The sequence below is a fragment of the Lissotriton vulgaris genome, chromosome 2_1, assembly GCF_964263255.1.
Source record: "Lissotriton vulgaris chromosome 2_1, aLisVul1.2, whole genome shotgun sequence".
Lineage (NCBI taxonomy): Eukaryota > Metazoa > Chordata > Amphibia > Caudata > Salamandridae > Lissotriton > Lissotriton vulgaris.
In genome coordinates this window covers 1,165,199,881-1,165,219,424 of record NC_141687.1, presented here as the reverse complement: position 1 = coordinate 1,165,219,424, position 19,544 = coordinate 1,165,199,881, and the positions used below count along the sequence as shown (strand labels likewise).

At 42.9% G+C, this 19,544-nt stretch overlaps 1 protein-coding gene across 2 annotated transcripts in view; it reads right to left on the bottom strand.

Moving 5' to 3' along the window:
* SCMH1 (Scm polycomb group protein homolog 1) overlaps positions 1–19,544 on the bottom strand; it is a 413,339-nt gene that overhangs the window by 381,766 nt on the left and 12,029 nt on the right. For both annotated transcript variants that reach the window (XR_015308461.1, XM_086956860.1), the window contains exons 4-5: positions 9,921–9,983; positions 2,617–2,687 (exon numbers count right to left, since the gene is read on the bottom strand). Coding sequence is in view for 1 of the 2 variants with exons in the window: in XM_086956860.1 (XP_086812986.1) it covers positions 2,617–2,687; positions 9,921–9,983 (134 nt within the window). In the remaining variant the exon portion in view is untranslated. The remainder of the gene's footprint in view (positions 1–2,616; positions 2,688–9,920; positions 9,984–19,544) is intronic.

Sequence of the window (19,544 nt, the reverse complement as noted above, 5' to 3'; positions counted from 1 at the left end):
CATAAATACTTATAAAAGAATGTCGGATATTCTAGACAACAGCAGTTCTCCAGTAGAAAAAGCATGAAACTTTGCTACCACCAGAAGAACGGATAAAGGTGTCAGAAAAGGCCACCTTATGGATGAACTGGTTGTAATTGGTATCAATGATACTCCAGGATGTGTACTCAACCTTCTGCCTAGGTAAGTTGCTTTAGGATGGTACTGCTCTCTGAGAGTTGAAAGACTGTGGTCAAAGAGTATAATTACCATGCAACAGTTAAGTACAGAGGAGAACCCCTACAATTAGAAGTCACACTGGAACACCATAAGCTAAGAGGGAGACTCCAGAAATATGCAAGCCTTACAGTGATGCACAATTTAGGTCTCTGTCAAACATGCACCAGATGGACCTTCAGAGCAAGGGTGCACAAGAGACAGCTGAAGAATCAAAGTTGTGCACTTGACAGTCAATATCTATGAAGCGCCAATAAAGGGAGAGAGACAGCAGTGTAAAACAATGGAGTATTCAGAACTAGGAAGACACAATCAAGCAAAGAACGATAAGGGTGAGCAAAATATGAAATAATGTTGTTAACCACAATACTAACCCATTCTCCATAGGACAACATACAGTTGGGGGTGGGCAGAATGCTAAACTTCAAGTCAATACGACATATCAGAAAACGTTAATTACAGGAAACATTAAAGCAAATAATTACAAAAACATGCTCATTATTTTAAGGTGTAGGCCTTAGCTGATTCCTAAATGGATCAGCAAGGACAAAGCACCCGAAGGGGTAAAAGAATAGATGTTATAAGCCACCTACTGACTTACATTTTATTCCTTAAGCAAAGAATATGCACTGGATGTGAAGTTCTGAGCTCAGGAACGAGCCATGGCATGGAATTCCGAGACCTTACAGCCAGACTGGCTTTCTCTGGGGAAAGTCTGTCCACAGGACAATGTGAAAGACATGATCTTGGTTTGGTAAGTCAGAAGCTGGTACTCTCCTGGAAATACCTTCCAATTGAATGAACCAGGGTTCTCTATTCACACTTTCTGTAGGGAATAATATTTTAACAAAATTCTACCCATCTAGAAGAAAATACTGTATGTTAGGCCGTAAACATCCCCACCATAGCTCTGAGTCGCATGTCATATGTAGACTTGAGCAAAAAGAACAATTGAGGGACGGAATGCTGAACAAAGTTTAACACTCACCGCCAGTAAGAGATCTGGGCCTAATTCCATCATTCTTTTGCTCACCAAGCCACCCCCAGTTTTGACTTAGCCATATGCAGATCAGTCTTGACCCTGCACCTCACTGAAACAGTCGAGCCCGAACTGCCAGGCTTGGTCTTCCCTGGACCGGAAACAAGCATCCTAGGACCGGTTTCGGGTATCACCCCTTATGAGCCAGGACAGCTTGAATCCAGTGGCATGACAAGCACAGGACCCACGTCTGACTATCCCCGTCCTACGTGGAGTGACAAATGCAAAAAGAACAATGGATGTACGAATGCAGAACAATGTCAAACACTCACCCCCAGTCATAGATCTGGGCCTAAATCCCTCATTCTTTTGCTAAACATGCCACCCCAGTTTAGACCTTGCCATATGCAAACCATTCTTGACACTGCTCCCCATGGGAACAGTCCAGCCCGAAACCGATCCAAGGATGCTTTTTTCTGGTCCAGAGAAGACCTGACCTAGCAGTTCGGGCTGGACTGTTCCAGGGTTAAGACTGATTTGCATATGGCTGGGTCCAAATTGGAATGGTGTGGTGAGCAAAAAACCGATGGATTTAGGCAATAGATCTCTGACTGGGGATGAATGTTTGACATTGCTCAGCATTCCATCTATCAATTGTTCTTTTTGCATCTGTCAACCCGAGTGGGACGGGTATGCCCAAACTTGGAATCCATGCTAGTCAAGCCACTGGATTCAAGGTACCCTGGCTGATATGGGGTGATACCCCGAATCCAGTCCTAGGAAGTTTGTTTCTGGTCCAGGCAGGACCTGGCCTTGCAGTTCGGGCTGGACTGTTCCCATGGAAAACAGGGTGAAGATCGATTTGCATATGGCTGGGTCCAAACTGGAATGGAATGGCATAGTGAGCAAAAAAACAATAGATTAAGGCCAGATCTCTGACGGGTGAGTGTTTGTCACTGTTCAGCATTCTGTCCATCAATTGTTCATTTAGCTATGTTAACTTGCGGGCAAAGTCACAGAAATGTTATATGTGAAATAATGATCAATAAACGTAAAGACTTTTTAAGCTGCACCTGTTCTTAAACACAGTTTAGTTAACATAAGTACGAACCAGCTTATCTAGATTTGTACATATAATGAAAGTAACAAATTGCTTACTCTCATGCCTGCTGCCAACTACTGTGAGTGCTCTCTAGCCGAGGGTGTGAATATGTTGTCTAAACTTTTTCACAAAGACCTGCATTATAGGCACCTTATTTGCAAACATAACGGATCTGCCACAGAAATATCCCCTGGTAAGAAAACACAGCAGGATGGTTGGCGTAGTACTGAATCTGTCACAAACAGTAAGCCCATTCACACTTAAAGTGAGCTTGCATCAACGCGACACTCATTATGCATGCATTAAAACCACCTCTCACCTGTTTGAAGCAATGAGAAGGAGCTGGAGCAGAGCATGTCTCTTTCAGGTACTTGTCCCAGCAAAAGTGACCTGCAATTGAAAAGCAAACCAATTAAATATCAAGGGCATTGATGTGAAGGGGAACGTTCAGAATGAAACATAATTTGATGACATGCACAGACTGCCTGGCCAACCCAGTTCTTAATAACACAAATCAAATTCAGAATCAGTTAAGAAATAGGTCTCAGCAATGGCTTCTAATAGGCAGCTAGTATTTCAACAGACCAGAGGTTCAATGATGCCAATTTATATAGGCTACATGTGTTTCTGCTTGAAATGGCTGCTATTGACTACAAACACTAATGATTCATTGAACATGGAAAAATCCAGTGTATTCTGCTTGCAATACCCTCTTATTAATTACAATGAATTGTGTAAAATAGACACAATTTTTCAAAACTGTGTATAGTCTGTAATCTACGAGGTTTCATAGCGTTGCAGTTATTTAAATTACCATTAATTATGTGCACTAGTGAAATGATCTCAGCAAAATACTGTCATGATGAAGAAGTTCAAATATTTTATTGCTGTGGTGTTTGTACTGACAAAAGCAAAAGCCTGTGTGTTACAGCAACATATTGCTGCAACAGACAGCTAAACACAATTGCCCTACCTTCTCTCCTCTGGTACCACCTAGAGAAAAGCATGTAGCAAGTCAACAGAATCTTCAATAATGGCACAGGAGACTTTCAAGAAACACCACGTGGTCAAAGGTTGTGGTTGCAAAAAGAAATAATGGGTTCCATCAACATCTACATGCTGGAATTCAAGGCACTCAAATCCTTTCTTCCATCTCTCTTGCAAAAGTCAATCTTGATTCAAATAGATAACAAGAATATGGTGTACTACCAGGCAAACAAATGGAAATTAGGTTCAAAAAATTCTCAGTCGAAGCTTATTCAATTTGGTAGATCTACACATTGCAGCAGTACAACGCTCGGGTGCAGGCGAGGTGAAGGCAACTAAATACAGCAGAACCTTGTTGGACAAACATAGGTGGATCATAAAGAACTGCATACAAGCAGATTTGTTCTGTCACATTTTCTTTACACCATAACTATTTCACATATTCCAAACGTCATCATTAAGCCCGGTGAGTCCAGAAGAAGTATGATCCTGGTTTTTCTGTTTGTGAGCAAGTATAATCCTGAGTGCCAGGTTTTTTCTACTTCAGAGACAACATTAGAGATTATACATTCTAGATGTTTTATTTAGGATGCCAAGCTAGATCCTCCATCACTATCTGACACTGGTTAACTGGACTGCCAGGGTCCTACATACCGGCAAATTGGCCATCAGAATTTACCTAGTTTGTCAATGTGTATTACCAGTTCTCCTTCCTCTTTGACCTCTCCTTTGGGCATGGTCTCATTCAGAATTAAATCCAGGAATATAGGACTTATTTAGTTTTGGTACATTGAAGAATCTTAGGATCATTGCGAGCACTAAAATACACTCTCTGGAAAATGTACACTACATGTAGCCTCATCTACAAAGTCTACTTGGTCACCAATCATATAGACATAATCAATTTGGCGGCAGTCAAGAAGTAAATGACGAACATCACTGATGAGTCAGAGGACAAAGCAGCCATTAATGAGGATTTGTCACCTTTTTTGTACAGTCTACCAGAAAAGGCACAGCATCTAACAAGGATCACTCCAAGGATGAAAGCCCTTCGGATGTTTGGCCAGACCAAGATACGACAGAACACTTTCCCAAATTCAGAGGTAGAATCTAATGTTCCTTTCATGGTTGTGCCTTTACCTTAAGCTATTTGAGGTGCACAGGTGCTCCTAGTATATATCCCTCAACTCTATAAAAGAAAGACCACCTTTCCAGATAGCCTTCCTTATCTGTTGTCAAGCTACAGATGTGTTTTTCAATTATAAAAATTCTGAAAGATGAATAAATTCTGAATGTGAAGCTAAGCAAATACAACAATTACCATCATTCATAATTTTCCTATATTCATCAAGCAAATTAGCATAATTGTTTTCCACAACATTTGCAACAGAAACATCCCCATAATCTAATCTACTATCTTTTGTAGCATTAGTATTATATAAGTAATTTTTGCTTTCAGAAACATACCCAACAGAAGTGTATACGCTCAAAATGGCAATTAAAACCAGTAATATGCAAATCATAAAAAACCTATTTTTAGAACCAATCACTATTTTTTACAAGTAGTCATCTTCTTTCTGAAAAATGCTTTAAAAAACCAAACTAAATCTGTAACACAGTGCAAACATTTCAAGAACAAGTTCTTTAAAAACGTTAGAAATTTTAAGCATGTACTTCAAGAATTCAGTTTATAAAGTTCAATGCAGACACAAAACTATCTTCAACTGGATACCTAAGGAATAAAATCAATCTTCTTGAAAGAAGTCACTAACTATTAAATGTAAGCATAACAAAAACCTTCTAACTCAGTTTCTAAATCTAAAAGAATTGATAAATTCTTTTGATAAATGAATTCAAAAATCGTCTTCTCAGAGATTGTTGCAGGGAAAAGAACTACTATGCCTGAGATAACAGGATGTCAGTATGTAGGGACTGAGTCACCATTCCACATCAGTACCTAAAGGCCCAATTCAAATTAGCCGATAGTGCCTTACCTGCCCACCTAACCTTCCCAGAGTAACAGGTAAATTGGCACCCCAGAACACAACTGTCTAGTCCCCAGGGGAACCGTGGAAACAGATCATCACCTTTTGTTTCCTCACTGATGCATGCCCACAATAAACAAAAGAGAGACACAAACAAAGTGTACAATATTTATTGAAACTATCGTTCTTTATCAAGAAGAAAACTCCATACAATGAACAGCCTTAACTTGGCGAATGATATAGCTGCCTAAGCCTACCTTCACTATGTAAGCACAGTGATAAATAGGTGATCTCTGGGACTAGTACCGGACCCCATACCTGGCATTTGTAGTTAGCTGGCCTGCATCTCAGATTTCACAAAGCTGGTGTGACTGTCCCAAGACTTTTCCCTCTATTAGAAATTCCTCCTCTTGGTTTCAAGAAGGCACGTCTTGGTTTATACGATAAGAAGTGCCATGTCGGAAAACAGCAGCTGGGTCTCTATGTTATCGCTAAATGTTAGAATATGTCGCTGACTGACCACAGAAGAAAACAGCGCACAGTGTTGTTCGAACTTGTACGAAATGTTCAGACTGAGTCCCAGGAAGAAATTCTAAATAATAAAAACATGTGCAGTGTATTTCTAAAATAATATTGTGGCGCAAAACAAACGTGCTATTTTGTAAAGTGTGCAAAGCAAGGAAGCCTGCCACTTGCAGATATGCTAAGATAACTGAGAACTAAGTGGGCCCTAAAGGGAACTCACTACAAGATTTTTTTTAAATAGTTTAATTAATCCATCAGGAACTTATTTAGTGCAGATCACCATTATTCCCAGTTCAAGAATACTCATGGAGGTTCATCAAAAAGAAAGTGACAGTCTTTCAGATCAATGCATGTTTCTTTTGATTCAGTCTTTGTCAATTATGCCTATTCAGGTACTGAGCCCGTCTTGTTTGGCACGCTTACTCTTGTTGATCTTCTGATTTTAGGCCTTACGCAATCTTACCATTTAGATGTGCTATTATTTGCAATACTCTTCTTCCTTCCCTCACAATGTAAAACCAATCAGTTCAGATTAAGCAGTCATCTTAAGTCAGCATTATTCCGTTTATCTAATTTTCATCTTCATTTGTTTCATGATTTGCACAACTTGCAACTGAAACACATTGAACAGTTCTTAGGGTTTTCAGAGTTTGATTGTTTCAAGTTTGATTTTCTTGTTGTACTCTCTGCACCTTTTATTCCCTAGATCCACAGAGAGAACTTAAGCTCAACTCTGTGAATTAGTGTTTTGTGTCACCATTTTACCAGTAGTCTTCACTCGCTTCATATGACAGAGTGCACCAGATCATCCAAACTAAGGCAGTGATACAGAATCAGATCATCTGTAATATTCACAAGGGCAGCATAAGGAATACTAGGAATTCTCATGGTTTGGACCCATAATAATTTCATGAACAGATAATCCTGTAGTCCTGTTAGGTGTGTTCCTCATAGTTAACACCGAGAGATGGGCATCTGAATATTTCAATGCCATCAATGTGCATAGCTGTGTTACTTTTCCTTTTAGGGGAACACTGGCCCTCTCTACAATTGGGTTTTTCATACGACATCAGAGGCAAACGTCAAAGGGGTGCCAAAACAATGTGTGTACATCCAATGTATGGCTTCTGAAAATTCAGTTTTGTTCTATCAGTCTTCTGCCTCTGAATCTGTTGGGAGTATAGGGACTTCCTAAAACTGTGTTAAATGTGGGAGACTAGGTTTACCGTAGTCCACTCCCCACAAACACCTACAGCACTCGGAGCACAAGTTTAGTGTGGCCAAAGACTTGGGCCATCTTAAAAATGCCAAAGTGGGTACGGTCAGCACAGAGAACATTTCCCCATTGGTTAGGGTGTCCTCAGAGCATTCACTAGCTCATGGAAGGGATAAAGGAGGCATCCCCAGCCATGCACTTCAAAACACTCCTAGACCTGTGGAAGATTAGAAGAGGAATGAATGTGCCGTCTGAGAACTGAGAAACGCCTATAAGAGTAGATCTGCTCTCCCTCGTGTACCCAGGACAAATAAGTGGAGCTCAAGGGTCATAAGGCTGACCTCCTGTAAAGGTACAGGAACAAGCTACAAAGGCAACCGTTTAGCAGACCAGTGGAAACTAGACTGGGCCCTCCTGATGACTTCTGCCTGGGACCCTGTGAGTCTCTTAGTGCCTCCCTACGGTCCTCGGTCTTTAGAATTGTACCCCCGCGGTGGGTTGGGACTTAAAGGACTAGAGTCAGAAGATAAAATCTTTAACCAGGACGAATCTGGTTAGTGTATCCGACCTGCACTCTATTGCTGTCAGCTTTAAATTGCGCATTGGTCCTGTTTTACAGTGACCATTGACTATCATAGGCATTAGTGCTCCAAGTAGCTTTTTCAACTTAAAACTTAAAAAATTGCACTCGCTACTCCCTGAGAGGTGGCAATCCCTATGCAACTTTGACTTGTCTAACTCAAAGTTCTCCACTGGGTATATTTTTATGCCAAACTACTGTTTAGGTTGGGTAGGAGTCCTGATCCGCTCTGCCTCCGATGATGTACCCAAACCGGCATATTCACACATATCCTCTCGGACTGCCCTCACATACAACAGTATTGGAAAGAAGTCATCCGGCAACTAGCTAGGACATGTGACAAACCCATTCAACTATCCCCCAAATGTTGCCTCCTCAATGTCTGGGAGGCTACTGACCACTCACAGGTGGAGCAGTCGTGGGCCTCGATGGGATGGACTATCGCCATATGCAATATTGCCCAAAAGTAGGGGGGCGGACATGACTCCACGAGTAAGGGATTGGGCGAATGACATGGACTGCACTATGATTGCAGAAAAAACGGTGTTCAAGGGTAGGGGATGCCCCCAAAAATGGAACCTTAAATGGGGAAAGTGGAACAAATATAGGGGAGACATCTGCATTTCTCCGGTGGAATTGAGAAGGCAGAGACACACATTGATGAACAGATTGGGTGAGATTGTGGTAACTTCCACACTGGGCAGCCAACAATAAGATGTTATTGCAAATGGACCAGTTGCTTGCTTTTTCATATTTTTGACTCTGTGACAATGTTATAACTATAGAGGTAGGGGCAACCTCTGGGGTTAGGAGATGTATGTACTCCTGATGCAGGATATGTAGTGAAACACTGTTGATATCTTGTTTTGCCTTGACAAAGATGGCTGTATAATGCCTTGTACCGATGCATTTTTGTTAGCAATAAAAACAGTTTAAAAAAAAAACTTTACAAATTCATATCTAAGGATTTTATCATTTTGGTGACATTTTGTTTATTAAAATGTACTCTATTCTTCTATTTCATATTGAGATTTTTATTGTTTTGCATTTCAACTTTATTGCTGTTCTGGTCCTGCATAAATACTTAATACATTGCTTCCCAGTTGATCCTGCCTGCTCTGTGACATGGTGATCAGTAACAAATTATAACTTATACCTCTGAAATTTACAAAAGACATATCTGCTTTGAAGATGGTCTATCACTAGCACTGTACTGCAAAAACAGTGATCATTAAAATAACAGACATGGAATAAAAGAAGATATGTGTCACACGTTGTTGAACAATTCGGAGGACTTCAATATGGTCCACCACACCGGCTCCCAAATATCTACACAATCTGACCGCTTTTTTACATCTCAAAAAGACGTTCAGATATGGGATTATAGAAATGCCCGTCCCAAGTGGTCTCTCCACTTCTCTCTCTCCCTCCAACCATGTAAGCTCAGGACCACAACTATACACAACATCACAGACTGGACAACACAGTACCGTAACCAGCTAAGCAGACTATATTATTCATATTCTGCTGCATTTGGGAAACCATTTGTGACTCATTTTGAAATCTATTTGGATTAAATCTACAATCTCATTTGAAGTGACCAGTCTGCTAACAGATGTGGCAAGAGCCACTTCTCATCTGTGCATTATTAACATTTTGATTAACCATGTTTGATAGAGAAGCCTTTGTCATGAGGACAATTATTTCCACCTTGTACAAATAGTTTACCATTACCTTTTGAAATAATACCAGTACCAAAACCAAGTCTAGGTCAAGATGCCTGAACTACCCTCTTGTAAATATTTTGTTTGGTCCGCCATCAATTTGTCCTTTGTCACGGTCTTCTTAGCATCACTACAATCACTGCAATATGTTGCAAAGGCCAGAATCTCATTCAAATCACATTTCATTGAAATATGCGGAGTAAACTCCAGATTCAATCACAACTCAAAGGCGAAACAAATCCCGAGACACCTGCTTTCATGGGGTATTACTATACTGTTGGTAAATCTTCATCAATCTCTCATTATATGCATGCAGTGATTCACTTGGATGAATGATTAAACAAACAGTTGTGTCTGCAAGCAGATTTTCAGCTATTTCCTTAATACTTTATCAGTCATTTCAATCAAGCCAAAAACAAAAAGCAACAGGCTTGATTATGTGCAATATTATTAAAACATCTCCGGCATTGCTTCCTTTGAACCACAAATTAGATATAGTAAGAGAAGTTGCACCATGATGACTGTCTTTTTCAGATGTGGAGGCACCAATAAGGAATAAACATCTGTGACCAAATTAAAAGAAGTAAATTGGTATTGTGCTCCTACCTTGGTACTGTGCTGGGGGTTCGGATGGGCGGCCGGGCCTGTGCTTCCTACCATTTTTCCAGTCTACAAATACAAGCAAACAAACAATACTTTAGGTTAATGGCTTGAAGCAGGGCTAACTTTGCACATTTCTGGGGAGAAGAACTATTATGGAAGACACATAAACATCTATAGCCCATCCAAATGGGCTGAAGGGCCACGTCCCCTCACCTTTTGGCCACTATAAAGAATGTCTGTCAGGCTGAGCAAAGGTCAGTCTGACAGACACTCTTTATTTTTGGGTCAGGCAGCCAGGAGGTAGACATGCGTTAAATGCGCAGGCTCCTGGCTGCCCAAGCTGAACTTTGCCGGGCAGAAGTCGTCACAGCTCTAGTAGACGTGACATCTTCTGCCCCTTCAGGACCTCCCCCTTGTGAGGAGTGGCTTGTCACTGATTGCCTTTGACCTAGGCGCTTCAGTTCTAAGCCCTAAGTGCCCAGGGCCGAGTGTCACTGACACCTCGTCACAGAGTGGAGTGGGGTCAGCAGTCTCACTGACCCCATCCCACTCTGACGAGTGAGGGACTGCTGCCTTCCCTCATTGGCTGACCTTAGGTCATCCAATGAGGGAAGCCATTACAAAAATGGGGTAACTCAGTGGTCCTGGACCTGGGAGGCGTGTGATACGAAAAATATTGGTCCTGGACTTATTTTAAGGCAGAGTGAATCACAACTTACAATAATGGTTAAATAAAGTATTTCCAGAGCCCAAACTCAGTTGGCTCCCAGTAAACAAAAATGCAAACAGTTTAAGATAAAAGCGCAGCAACCACAATGTTAGATTTAATGCAATTGGTCATTTTTTTTCCACCCGGTTATTAACAACAATCAGTTCTTTGCTGTTATTTACAGGAAACAAAGGCAAAGGCCTAGTGGTCAACAATAGAACTAAATATCAGCAGAAAATTGCTCACCCATTATACAGCCAAGACTTTTACCATAAAGTACAAAAACACCTGTTACAAGAAACCAAAAAAGAAATTCAGGTCTTAAAAACCAAGATTTAGGATGAACGTATTCTTATTAACAAGTTCCCTTTCTTGGATATTATGTCCCTATGTACAGCTCTAACATACATAACATTTCCAGGATCCCTCCCTTTCAGGGAGAATGGCTTTCGGATGTGGTTCAATCCTTAAGCCAATTGAGAAATTCAGTCATCAAGGAATTAGATCTCTGTACAGAGAGTTACGTCAGTAACAGTGGAGATTTTATAACACAGACTGAAAATCTGTCTTGTGACAACAAATAAGGATGTATAGTATGCATGGACATTGAGTACATATGTGCTAATTTTCCTAGAAAAGGATGGTCATTAATCAGATACGGGAGGAATGCCAGGATCCTCGGAATGTGACAGTGGACTTTATTTTATCAATATTTAACATCACCCTTATCAACATCCATTTCGAATTTGATCTGAATTTCGATCGCCAGACCAACGGCACCTCTAAGGGAGCTTATTTCGCTCTACCTTTTGAAATATTTAATGTAGACTTTTTAAAAGCAACACAATTTTTTCGTAACAGCTATCCTTATAAATCAAACTTCCAGCAATAGAAGGGATAGATACACTGGCAACTTATTCAAGATCTGGAGCAGGGATTTAGCGATCACCGAGAACCTTTTTCAGTGGCTTGTTCAAGCACATCAATACCTTAGATTTATCAAAGATCACAGCAATAACTCTATAGATTTTTGGGATTTAACTGTTATGCCTATTTTTGGACAGAGATGATCCCAGCCTCATACCAAGGCTGATATTCAGCCTATACTCCATCCAGATCCTTGCTTTTCCCTTACCCCAACATCAATCATGTCCGCTTTGCAATTGAGCTCAATCTCAACACTACAAACAGATACTCCACGCCCTCTCCACTGGTTACCAAACCTGGTTCCTTAGTACCAAGGAGTATCTCCTTAGGGTTAAGGTACTTTCTCTCAACCATATTGCGGAAGGCTCAAGTATCCCACTTTCCTCACATTGATACTAACTTACTGCACAAATCCCATTGTGTTAGGACGAATGTGCTTCAGAGCATCTGGGTCCCTCTCTCAACAAGGATTTTCAGTTCCTTAACCAGTTGATGGTGACAGAGTGACTCAATGGGGAGTGCTCTACGCCACTTAGGCAATCTCTGTCTGATCTGACAGAGAGGGATCCAACAAAACTTGTAGTGTTAGCTGGTAAGTGGCTGTCTAGCAGGGTTCACAATGGGCTGGAGCAGCATAGTTCTAAGGCTAAGGGGAAAAGAACTTCCCAACGAGAGGTTGTAAACTGGATGGTAACCGCCAGGGTAATTCTCATGGAACTCGAAGAGGGCCCAGGATTCACAGGAATGGTAATGCTGCATCTGGGAAGGAGCATCATGAGAATGGAAGGTTAGGAAGCCCTTCCAAGTCCAAGGTGGTGACTTGTTTGAAGAGCCGCAAGGTGGGACATTACAAGAGAAATTGTCAAGAGAAGGAACGTGACCCAGAAACACAGACGATAGCAAGCATGTGGGTGAAGGTACCCAAGAAGGACCAGTTGCGCTCGACCTAGTAGCTATAGACATTTGGGAGAAGGACCCAGATACTCTGAAGCACTTTCATCCTAACACAATGGGATTTTTGCACGAAGATAGTATCAATGGGAGGAAAGTGTCTGCTCTCAGGGATACTGAAGCCTTCCACACTATAGTTGAGAAGTACCTTAAGCCAGAGGAGCCACTTCCTGAGCCCAAGGATACATGTTTGAAATCCAGTGAAGAGGGCTTGGTGTAGCCGCATGCCAGGCTGAGATTCAGATCAGGGTAAGGGAAAAGCAAGGAGCTGGATCTCGCTTGGGCAATATGATTGCCCCAGGCTTGGTGCCAGGACCAGAAGCCATTATTGATTGGACGTCAGCTTTGGAGGGAGTGCGGTCCATTGGGAGCCCTCCCGAGAGGACTTACTGAGCATGATGTAAGGAAACAGCTGTGCACCGATCGGGTCGTTGACCATGTGCAGGAGCGATCCGATGACTACCGAATGAGAGGGCCACTGTGACTTGAGCTGTATTTGAGCACCGTGAGGGAAGGGCCAGGTCTGCGTCGCCTCGCTGCAGTGTCCCCATTTGCCAGAGGGGAGCACCTTTGAATTGATTGTTGCCAGAGTATCAAGAAATGCTTTACTCGGCGACCCCGTATTCCAGCGACAGGCCACTGTGGTGTGGGCGATCATACTGCAGGAATCTGCACCTGCTGCATGCTGCTGCGTGTACCGCAAGCAGCCCAACTTCTCCGAATCACATCAGAACTTGTGGGCGTCCTCAGAGAGGGCACTCGCTGTACCGGTGAACACTTCAATACTGCAGGAGCAAGTAAGACTTGAACTGAGGTGTCGGGCCCTGGAGACTCACTGCTAAAGGTGCTTTGGCACCACAGACACTTTGAATAATTCCTAAAGAGTCCAAGAAGAACTCTTGAGTACAGCCTACTTATGAGCATCAGCTGCAGACTTGTGTCCTGCAGCTGAAATCAGCCCTGCCTTATACCAGTAGAAGATACTTCAGGAAGTGCGGGGTACTGCACACATAAATAATTAATTGCTCCAGCAACACGTAGTAGCACACAAAACCAAGTCGAATGGATCACCAGGACATTGCCTGCCATCATTTAAAAGGGGCTATTACCATGAATAATCAAGATCTTACCTAAATTAACTATACACATGCTTGGATTCACACAATCGTGGTCTTAGTTAAATAGTTATGATAGCCTTATATGTTTATTGCTGCTTGTTTAACTAATCTCAGGCAACTCAAGTCCATGAAAAATGACTTTTCTTTAAAACAGTGATAAAATAACTCTTAGGATTTTATCTGTAAAATGTAAAATTGGCAAACTGTTTAGTAATAAACATTAATTCCAGAAGAATGATTTAGCCTGTTAGTATCTGACCGGTGAACTACAAACAACCAATAGACTAAGCAACGGATGTTCCCAACCCACAGAGCTATTATAAAAAATATCATTTAAAGGGATAGCAAACAAAGAAAGTTTTTAAACTATATGTGATTGTGAGAAGTTGGCCTGATATATGATGTCTCCAGTTCTGGGGGCACCTTGTATCAGTCCAAACAATCCCTTATGGTGATGGTTGTTAGTCAACCTTATAGACAAGCTATCCTAATGGTAGCATGGACTAAGCAACCTTAAAGGCTTAACTCAAGAGGTTGTGTTAAGCGAGCTGTTTTACCAATCACAATCCTGTAATATCAAATGAAAGGACACCACACAAGTTATATATTATAAAAATATATGTATTTATTACTAGAATAATCCTCTGTACTCTTTATGAGTGCAGAGGCACAAGCGTTTAAACAAAAGCACAGTTAAACATATGAAAGTTGCGCAATTATGGATGAGGCCCAGGGGCCACGCAAACAATATATTAACAAGCATTTACAATGCAATGGTCTCGCCTTTGAAAAAGTTAGAGCTATTGGCATTGTAAATGACACATTTTTTATTTGAGTTGGTTTTGAAAATAGATAAATAAATGGCACTGCCATTTACAATGCCAATAGCTTAATCTCTAGACCCACACAGAGTCCCACACACATACATACCTACAGAGCCACATGCAGAGCCACACACACACACACACACACACAGAGTCACACACTTCCAGTAGTCGGTGGGCAGCGTGGAGCAGACCAGCACCCAGCCCGACAGGGCCAGCAGGAAGGCCACGATCTCCCCCCACCGGCATGTTCTCTTAGTTCCCTGCCAGCATCTGAAGAAGGCCCGCACTGGAACAGAGTATGGGAGAGAAGGACTAGAAGGAGAATGGACAGGTGGCAACAATGGTACCCGAGGGGACTAAAGGTGGAAAATGAACCAACAACAGAGATGGGGACATAATACGCCTGAGGTAGAGAGCAATGCACACATAGGAATGTATTCCTTATTTTTAGATCTCATTTTTTTAAACATGCAATGGCAAAGCAAATCGCTCCGGCTATTTGTTAAAAAAAGTGGTTAATAGTTGGGTGATTGTGTGAGTTGCTCCTGGTTGTCCTAGAAAGACAATATAAGGAAGCAACCTCTTGGGCTCCAACAGAGAAGAAGCTGGGAGTAGCTTCCCTTGTTGAACAGACTGCATCAGGAGAACTAATATATGAACTAATATATATCCTCAAATAAGAATGCCAGGAGCTTTATCTTTTGACTCTTTTTTATGTTCTAAGTGGTGAATTTAAAAGGTCTAAAGAGCAATATATTGCATAGTAGATACTTTTGAATTTTGGCCAATATTTTTGATGCATCTGTAAGAAAACCTGTATGTGTGCATTTCTTTACTTTGGGGCAAAAAAAGCTGTAATTCCAGCAAGACGTAATATCTTGGCAGTAAAGTAACACAACTGAATGTGTAAGTATGATAAGTGAATAGCCTTAGCCCATCTCAAAGACAAACAGTGGCACTTGATAAATTAAAAAGCCACAAAAAAGTCCTTAGAAAGTCGTTATGTCAGTTGACATAACACAAACTGACTTTAAATTACAGACTACCCTTGATTTGCAGTCAATCCAATTAATTTCAACCGTATTATTGGTCCCACAAGCCATCAGCAGTGCAACCATTGTATTTATATTTACACTTTCAAACTAAAAGATTTTGCGGCACCAGTACGTGTCATGAATATTCAGTACTCACAAAACGAAGAATGACGAGGAAGTGGTGGTTTGAGCATCCAACAGATGACCGTGTTTATCAACCCAACACTAGTTGTGTTTTTGGGCTAGAGACAACTTTAGCTGTCTCACCACCATTTTTCTGAACAATACAGGATAAAAAAAATGGTCTAGTCAGTCCTCATCAGCAATTGATATGTTCAAGTGCCATTCATGTGTGGTTTCCACCCACCACAGCATGGGGCAATTGGTCAGCCCACTTCTCCCATTGGCCATCTTGCAATGTGAGTGACAGGATTTTAATCTGATCTCATGTGCACCGCCACCTGAAAAAGAGTTCTCTTCTGTAACAGGGCTGGTGTGCCTCGGCTACTGCACCACTCCTTTCTTTTTATGTGTATTGAATTTGTATATTACATATTTTTGCAAAAAAATAATATTTTTTGCTTGCTGAGATCTGATCTTTTTCCAATGCTTGTAGATTTGTTTTACGTTCCTTTCAGGGCTTTTCTCACAGGTGTATTTTATGCTTGCAATACAGACACATTATTCTGAGTTCTTGGAAAAATTGACAGTGTCTGATTATCAGAAATACGAGTGAAGTTTGAGTGTGACTCCTTGTACTGCAATGACTCCACGTGTAGTCTCCCAGACCACATGGTACAGCAGAAGGAAACCTGGCAATCTGCTCCTTTTCTCAGTGTTTAGAGACTCACTTGTGAGCAGTGCCTTCTACTCACTATGTGTTGTGAAATATTCCACTATCCGTGAAGCGCAGCCTTGTGTGTGTGGCTGACAGAAATGGAAAGTACAGCACACTGTGGGTTTAAAGAGTATGATTAAGGACATTCCCCAGAGAAAACCTGCTGCTAGCGGTGACGTCATACTTCAGTGAATTAGTGCAAGGCTATTTGCACAACACACAAATGACCTGAACGGGGAATAACAGCAATCACCGTTATGACCCAGCTGGCAGCTGAGTGAAGTGTTGGCGCCAAGTCATATATAACCCAGCGCAAGCTCTGCTTGGGATGAGTGAGGCGTCAGTAGGAAGGCCTGCGTCATGCAGAATAACACCACAACAGGTATTTACTGACTGGAAATAGGAGCAGCTGGGGGTGGAGCCACGGAGGACAGGCATGCTGTATCTGAGAGCTGCGTCATCTTTTCCGTGCTCCAAAGAAAAGTTGTATAAAACAGCTTTTAGACTTGAACAATATTAATACAGTATTTTACGTATCACCACATGTTACAGTTGTGTGGCTAACACTGTTAATTAATAGATGATGTTACTATTCAGCTCGCTGCACTCAATTCATCATTCTCACAAAGATGAAATGCAGAGTCATTCCTACTGGGACTTAATCACGAAACCCATAAACTATGCCAAGGTTGCCAGATGATTCGATGTCAGTAGAGACTGTGTTTACGCACGGGTTGGAATTACGAGCTTGAAGGCATTTACACATCCAAAAATTAGTGAAACCTGCCAAAAAGTTAACAGGGAAAAACATGTGGTATTTACCATATCATGTGACGTTTGGTGCGTTAAACACCAACATCCATGTTAGTCCCCATGAACTCGTGATAGCTGTTATTTATCGCACCTACACCCCGTGGTATCCTTATATATGAGTGGTGATAAATAACGCCCTCGTACATAAACAGGTCCTATGTTACAAACATATGTATGCAGCAGATACACTAACCCACTGTGCTGCCTTACTGTCTTCAAGTGACTGCCCTGAGGAGCTGCTGCAATTTTTGCTCCACCTAAGTCATTAATATTCATTACTGCGCCATTGCTGTCGGAAACCACCTGGCCACCACCAGCCCCTCAGCAGTCATTGCGCTACCGACCAGACTACCACATACAGTCTAATCAAAATAGAGCAGCACGTGCACCATCTCTTGCACTATGGGAACCGGCTCACCCGGGTCGATGCAAAGCTAAGTGACATAGTGACGCCTCCCGAGCAAGATACAGGGCTTCTGGGAGCTTTACAACTTTTCTTTCCGAGCCTCATGTCTTGCAGAGGGGATCTGCAGTTTGTGAATTCGTTAAATTGGTGGAAGATTGGAAAGAAACAAGTGCTGATAGTCTTAAAAAAAGCAGTGAGGGACAAAAACAACTCACCTTAAAACACCAACATTAAGTCCTAATTGACTATCAATAAACGTTGATGTAACTGCGTCATTTATGAAGTCACTACTACCTCGACGCCGGAGGGTCCTCGCTCCATTGGTTTTTTTCTCCGCTGTGAACAGGATGCTCCTTTGAATGTTTTAAAGCACTCCCTGGGACTGTTTTAAGCTAACTAACACATCACTGGATTTTAAGCCCAGCTCTAATGACGAAAGTAAACATGGCTGAGACGAGCAGACGACGGCCGGGGGCTGTGTGCGAGGGCGCTGGGCAGTTTATATCTCAGGGGGAATTGATGGGGGTGCGTGTGTGTGGGATCCGCTGCTGGGTGTGTCAGGGGGTGCGTGTGAGGATCAGCTGCATGGACGGGGGTCTTACCTGCAGGACACTGTGATCCCGATCTTAGTGGCCGTCACGTTGGTGATCACCGGGTCAAAGTGCTCTATGGATGCCATGCTGTCCCAGCCTGGGCTCCGGGCGCGAGGCTCTCCGGTGCAGGCTGGTCCACGGGAGAGGCGGGGGTCCCATTATTGTGCATTTTGGTGTCACCCGGTCTGCGCACGCTGTGACGAGAGGTGTTTCCAGTTGCGCGCATGCGCTCAGAGCCACACACGTCATCCGGCCTCCCATTGGTGGATATCGCAGAGCAAGCTGGGTTTGTAGTCTGCTCTTCTCGTGCACCTGCCCTGGTCTCTGCGGCAGCGCGTGCGTGCACCTCAGCTGTACGGGCGCACACTCAGTCACGCGCTGCTGTGAGCGTGCACATCTTCGGACGTCTAGGAAACTCTCTGGATAGCCCCGATGTTGCCGAGCATGAGCGCTGACCCTGCACACCTGGGAGGAAAGACAGGCCTGGAGAGCAGCGGGGGAGTCCAGAGTCAGCCCGGTGAGTAGGGGGACATGTAAACACTGTGTTTGGGTGCATCAGGCTAGCGAGACAGGAGATGGCCACTTCGAGTGGGTGGATGCGTGTGTGTGTGAGTAGGTGGGGGGGGGGGTGTGCACGGGGGTGTGTGTGTGAGCGTGTGTGTGTGCCTGTGTGTGCGCGCGTGACTGAGAACTGAGAGAGGCATGGCTGACTGAGATAGGAGATGTGCACGGCTGGGGAGGGGGGCGGGGCTAGGCGTGCGCGTCCACGATGTGCAATCGGCACTCGTGCACCAGTCAACGTCCCTTGAAAGCCTTCTCCATAGCAATAGGTCTAGCGAGACCTAAAAAAGTGGTATAAGAGATACCAATCGAACAGTGGTTAGGCCTAGGGCCTAGGGAATCGCTAGGAGCAGTCGGGACTAGCAATGCTGAAGTCGGGAAAAGCCCGCGAGATTCGGGTGCAGCGCTTAAAGCACACACATGCACCAATGCAATGTCAATGGTGCGTAAAAGTTATAAAGTTATAGTTAAAGGAGACTTCCGCTTAACCTAGCAGGATGAAACTTTAGACACATACACTAGATGTGTGTACCAGTGTAGGAACACCGGCGTTGCTGAGTTACCTCACCCACAGGAAGCGGGTCAACAGCTGCAAAGTAGTGTCGGGTTTTGTCACGCTGGTTGATGGTGCTTGGAGCTGAAGATGCTGCAGGAGTCGAGACGAGAAGTGTCTGGTGTGATCCAAGGGTCGATCGAAGATAAAGATGATCTGAAAGCAGAGGGGACAGAGTCTGGGTCACTCAGCAGTGACCAGGGTGGAACCAGGAAGGAACCAGGCAATGTCGGGCGCTTTCAGGTCGCTGTCGGGAAGCTTCTCTCTGCTGCCACGTGGACTCTGGGGCACCGAGGA